This window comes from Taudactylus pleione, unplaced genomic scaffold, assembly GCF_031769625.1.
Source record: "Taudactylus pleione unplaced genomic scaffold, aTauple2 ptg000041l, whole genome shotgun sequence".
Lineage (NCBI taxonomy): Eukaryota > Metazoa > Chordata > Amphibia > Anura > Myobatrachidae > Taudactylus > Taudactylus pleione.
The window spans coordinates 14358370-14364369 of NW_028284443.1; the positions used below are offsets into that span (position 1 = coordinate 14358370).

General features: G+C 40.7%; 1 protein-coding gene across 1 annotated transcript in view; it reads left to right on the forward strand.

The window, feature by feature from the left end:
* Positions 1–5760, forward strand: part of AASS (aminoadipate-semialdehyde synthase) — a 97763-nt gene extending 92003 nt beyond the window's left edge. The window contains exons 22-24 of the mRNA XM_088457659.1: positions 360–448; positions 2163–2339; positions 5300–5760. Coding sequence (XP_088313785.1) covers positions 360–448; positions 2163–2339; positions 5300–5418 — 385 coding nt within the window. The 3' untranslated portion in view covers positions 5419–5760. The remainder of the gene's footprint in view (positions 1–359; positions 449–2162; positions 2340–5299) is intronic.
* Positions 5761–6000: the final 240 nt, after the last annotated feature.

Below are 6000 nucleotides of genomic sequence, written 5' to 3' on the forward strand. Positions count from 1 at the left end.
GTAGGGGTTCCTCAAGGCTCTGTTCTTTATACCTCTTCTAATTATGAACTCCTATACGACTTATACCTCCATCATCACCATATTGCTCCTGAAAATATATACTAATATATATATATATAGTAGTGTGCGGTGGGTGTACAGTAGATCATCACATGATACTGTACAGTGTATAGTTGTGCGATTACTGGCAATGTATGATGTACCAAATAAAATAATATATATGTATATAGAAAGATAATATATTCGGATTTAGTTAAATGTATGAGTCATAAGTGCACATCTTGCTGCAATAGAATATGTACAACTGTTTGCCATTGCTCTAGAATGGTCAATTATACAGCACTCTTTTGTCTGAACAGGTTTGGCCTCTTAAGTGAAGAACCGGTGCCTGTAGCAGAGTCTATTGTTGGTGCCCTTGCTAAACATCTGGAAATGATGCTTTCCTTCGGTAGGAATCATAATAATAATAATAATAATTTTATTTATATAGCGCTTTTCTCCCACAGGACTCAAAGTCGCTTTACAGACATCAGAAAACATGGTACATTGTTCAAGGATTAGGTTTTGCAGAAAATAGAAAACCACACAGAGATAATTAAAAACAACCAGAAACTAAAGAGTACAATAATCATATTGCAAGGTTGGTGCAGACATTTTGAGTAATAACTCCCACGGGTTATATATTTCACCAACAAAGGTACCAGATGAGGCAGCCATCTTGGGCGCACTACGTAGGATTACCCTGGGTGGAATAGGTTATGCCGAGAAGAGATGACACAAAGTGAGTGGTTGCAGCGTCCTAATGCTAGGAGTAGGGTCTCACTATAATCATCAGGTCCATGTCTTTTTCATCCCATCCACGAGTGTACCAGGTGAGGCAGCCATGTTGGGCGCACTACGAAGGTTACAATGTGGGAGGTAAGCCATACAAGGACCCAAGGACCCAATGGGAAAATATATATGTGTGCGGCAGTATGATATACCCAGTATGAATAGATCCATGTGAAGTACATACTGCCTATAGAGGATGCACTTCATTGGAGGTATAGCATGGAGGCATATCATACAGTGGGGTGGAAGCACATGGTACAAAACAGGGAATAGGAAATACTGCAAACAGTGATGCAGTTTGGGCATGATGTATATGGGTGACTGAAATATTTGTAATATAATACACCCTGACTGAATAGATCCTGGTGTTTGTTCATCCTGCTAAGAAATAACCATCCAGGAAGCCATCTGGGGCGCACTGTGTATGTTACATCTGGCAGGGTGTGCAAGTAGCAGAAGTATAAGATCCAGGTGGAGAGAAAATGAAAATCATGAATGAGAGGCTAAATACAAAGGTATAAAAAGGCATCTTAAAAGAATAGCGACAGCATTATAAGGTAAAAACCATGTTAAAATTTATCAGAAATTAAAAATAATGGTGTAAACTGTAACAGGTAATATGACTGCACCAAGCATTTCCCTCGTTCGAGTGTGAGAGTCTGTCGCATCCAGAAGTCTGAGTGCGATTGGGATGCAGCATGAGACTGTCCCCAAACCCAGTCTAAGGGGAGTTAGGGTGATTTGAAGGTGGAGTGGTAGCATTCCTGAGCAGCTGCAGTGTTTGAACTACTTTCTAAACCAAAATGGAACAATTTATCAAAGTCCAAATCCACTTCAAACTCCGGTTCTAACTCCATACTTCAGATGACATACTTAAGATGCAGACTATAATAAATCTACCATTTTACAGGGCACAGGATATAGTACAATGAAAAAAAAGAGAAGTACTAGATTCAATACTAACATTGGCAGGTGGCTCAAGCCATGGTTGTCCCAAATCTGACCGTACTTTTTTATTTCTATATACATTACGTTGTATAGCTTACAGCTGATAAGGTTGGATAGTTTCTCCGTTAGCTGCAATAACATGTACAAATTAGGAGTTTTTTCAATAAGTATTCCTACACTTGAGAAGAATGTGAGTACTGCAAAATGGTGGGGTAAGAATGGTAGGCAGCACCCTGTGTTTAGCACTCCAGAGTAGCAATACATAAAAACAAAAATTATGATTGAATTTTGACATGAGCTTCTGTCATACTGTAACTTCCTGATGTTTCTATAGCAGCAGATCTTAAATGCTTAAGTAACCCATGGTCTATGCTGTTTTACAGTTCCTGGAGAGCGAGACATGATCGTTATGAGAAATGATGTTGGCATTAGACATCCTTCTGGACATCTGGAATGCAAAAACATAAGCTTGGTTGTGTATGGTGACGTGAATGGCTACTCTGCTATGTCAAAAACTGTGGGCTATCCAACAGCTATTGCTGCAAAAATGGTTTTGGATGGTAGGTAGTTGGCTTCATCCAAATGTAATCTTCTAACTAGGTTTAACTAACAGTAAGCTGTTAACCATTCTATGATACTCCTATAGTCATGGCCAGATATCTGCTATATTCTGAAATGTAAATTCCTCCCTAAATCAGAATCAATGCTAGTTTGCACATAACGTATGCAGGCATTTATATCTAAATATGTTTTTACTTACATATACAGATGTGTCCTTACACATCTTTCCCGCAATTGTGCTAAAAAGCCCCTTACGGCACGCCAGTCGCAATGATGAGATTAGGATGCACCAGCAGACTGTGCTGATTAATGTGATATGCGACACTTCTATATCTGTGTGACTGAGTCGCTGAATCTTTATATGAAGTGTTACAATGTAGTGGTCGCAGCTTTTTTATTCCAAGTTCCATTGTGCTTCATATACAGTCTGTCACACACAGATATAAAAGTGTCGCGTATCAAATTAAACAGCACAGTTTGCTGGGGCGTCCTAGTCACATCTCATTGCGTCTAAGACGCACTTTTGGCAAAAAAAAGATGTCTGACGCTAGCAGAGTAGCACGGGACTTGCCTGGCATGAGTTAGCCACCAAGTCACACTGCGTTGTGTATTGAAGCTAGATGTTTGAGGACACATCTGTATAAACCAGCAAGAATAGGTATTAAAATAAGTTGAGCAATGATTTCTAATAACCTTTCCCATTCTTTCTTCCTTGTCATTTTTGTTCTGCCATTTATTTGCCATTCGATAATTGACCAGGCAGCCTAAGGTTTTGAGGGCACCATTTATGCTAAGCTATTGATGGCTTACAGAAAATGGTGACAGTCTGTTTGTGTAGACGATTGAGTGCTTATGTACTATATTATTCATGTAGCTTTTTGTACTTGCTGAGCAACACTAAACCCTTTGAATGTGTGGCATAAAACAATGAACTACTGCACTTTTAATTATTGTCTTGCTGAACCCATAAGGTGCATACACACTAGACGATATTTTACACTATTTGCCCGATTTCGAAGCATTGGAACAACAAATCGTGTAAAATGGGTCCAAATCATGAGTGTCCACTCACAATGCCGATGTTCGTACCCGTGGGTCGTACATCGCATCTTCAGATCTTGCCTACTGCAGGCAAGATTTGCCAATCTCATACACTATTTTGTGCAGATAGATCTTTAGTCAGATTGGACACTTTTTAGCAGCATATTGTGTCCTGGAGAGCCTGGGAGCTGCCGGGGAGAGTTCAAAGGAAATCACTCACAATATCGCATCGTCAGCATATCGTCTAGTGTGTACGCTCCTATAGTTTCAGCTGATTTTTAAATTAGTAAAGTGGCTTATCTACTACTGTCTTACAAGTTTCCTCTCACTCATTCCTTGACACTCTCCAGTCTGGCTTCTATCACTTCACGGAAACTGCCCTTATTAAAATCACCAAGATCTTCTCTCTACCAAGTTAGAGAGTCCGTTCTCTTTGCTCATACTCATTCATCTATTTGCTGCTTTCAACATTGTGCACCACTCCCACCTGCTGAATAGCCTTCATTGGACTTTGTTACACCATTCTCTCTTAATTAACTACCTTCCTGTACAAATGGTCCTTCTCTGTTTTTACCTGTGGCTCCTCCTACACTTCACTTCCTTTGCCTGTAGGGTTCCCTCAAGGCGTCATATTTGGCCATTTCCTCTTCCCTCTGTACACATTTATCCCTTTGGTGAACTAATAGACTTGAAATACCGGCAGTCGGGATGCCTGCTGTCAAAATGCGACAGCGGCATCTCGATGCTCGGGACCCCAACAGGGGTCGGTTAAGTATACTAACCGTCCCCCCTTCTACTCCTAACCCTCCTTTCTTGTACCCTAACCCTCCCCCCAAAGCCAAAACCACCTAATCCCTCCCTCCCCCGCCGCTAACAGCTAAGACGCCCCAGTGTACCTTCATTTGGGAAGGTGGCTGTCGAGATTCCAGCGTCGGGATTTCTACACCTATCTTTAGTCCTGGGTTAGGCCATCATCCCGTCCGCCGGCATACTAACTACATCTTGTCTCCAGCTGTCTCTCTATATCCTCAGGGATGTCCCAACAATTTTTTTAAGTTCCACTTGTCTAAAACAGAGCTAATCATCTAACCTCACTATAGACTCTCCCTCTATGTGAACAACCCTACACTCCTCTTTTTCACGTCTGCTGCTTGGGTTTCATCCTCGACGCCTCACCTTCAGTTCCCACATCCAGTCCCTCTCCCAAGCGTGTCGCTTCCACCTTTTAAATATCACCAGGATTCGACCCTTCCTCACCTTTAACACTTCCAAAAGTCTTCTACAGTCTCGCTCTATCTCCTGCCTTGACCAATGCAACTTCTTTCCATCTGGTCTTACTCTCTTGCCTCTTTGTAAATCCTTATGGTGGGTGCACACTTGCACAATATTGGCCCGATTTGGGTTAAATCGGAGCTACAAATAGGGTATATTGTGCCCGACTGTGCGCTCCCGGCCAATCACATGATATCGCATGTGAGGCTGTTAATATTAATGGAGGATGGAAAAGTGATCTTTCCGTTGAACAGTAAACCTTTTAAGTGAGTACCGGCAATCTCCTTTGGAGTGGGACAAAGTTTAATTGCCACCTTTATCAGCACCATTGCTGGTCATACAAGTGTGTAGCCGGCCTTATACTGGCTCTCCATACCGTTTTAGCAACAAATCAAAATCCTCCATCTCATCTACCAACCCTTCAACCTAATCTTCCCCTACTCTGCTAATGCCTGAACTCCCCACTGATTATCATATTACGTTCCCACTTCCAGCTTCTAATGTGCTGCTTCACACCTATGGAACAAATTCTAGCATCCAGCCAGACTATACACCAACGTCCATTGTTCAAGTACCCCTTAAAAACTTATCTGGTCATCAAAAGGTATAAGTCTTTCTCCTAATTTTATTTATTTATTTTTTTCAGGTGAAATTAACAGCAAAGGTTTGGTAATTCCTTTGACTAAAAATATCTATGGACCAATCTTAGAGAGAGTTAAAGAAGAAGGAATTTTCTATAACTCAAAGAGCACATTTTCACTGTAATTGCTGTTAAGGAAGAAAACATTTTATGTATTGAATTGCATTTAATATGTATATTGTGGATGATGCATCAAATGATAAAAGCTGTAATTGGCATTGTTCAGTACAAGCCAATCTATGGAACACAGCACACATCATCTTGTAGCCATACTATGAACTGGAAAACAGGCCAGGATCACCATGCTGCCCACTGAAATACCAAAACCTTTTTTATACAGTATGCCGTATATTTTGACAGTGATATTTTTCATTGTGAATGTAAAAGACACTGTTTAGTCTTACGCTGATGCTCTCTATGAAATAAAGTGTGTAGGAGTATCTTCAATCGATCAATCACAAAACACACCTTAAAGTTGCATGTCATTTCTGTACCATGAGTTGATGAGTGTAAAGACTACAGCAAAATAACCAGCTTTATTATCTAGCTTCTGTAAATTTGTTTAAAGCTGTAGAGACTATGCTGCTTATAATAGTTATAGCAGAGTCCTTACCTGCAGGGTAAATTCTTCTCATTGAATTATCTGGACAGAGCACCTTTTTTAGTGGATACCATTAGCTGAACTAAGCACTCCTGCAGTTCATGCC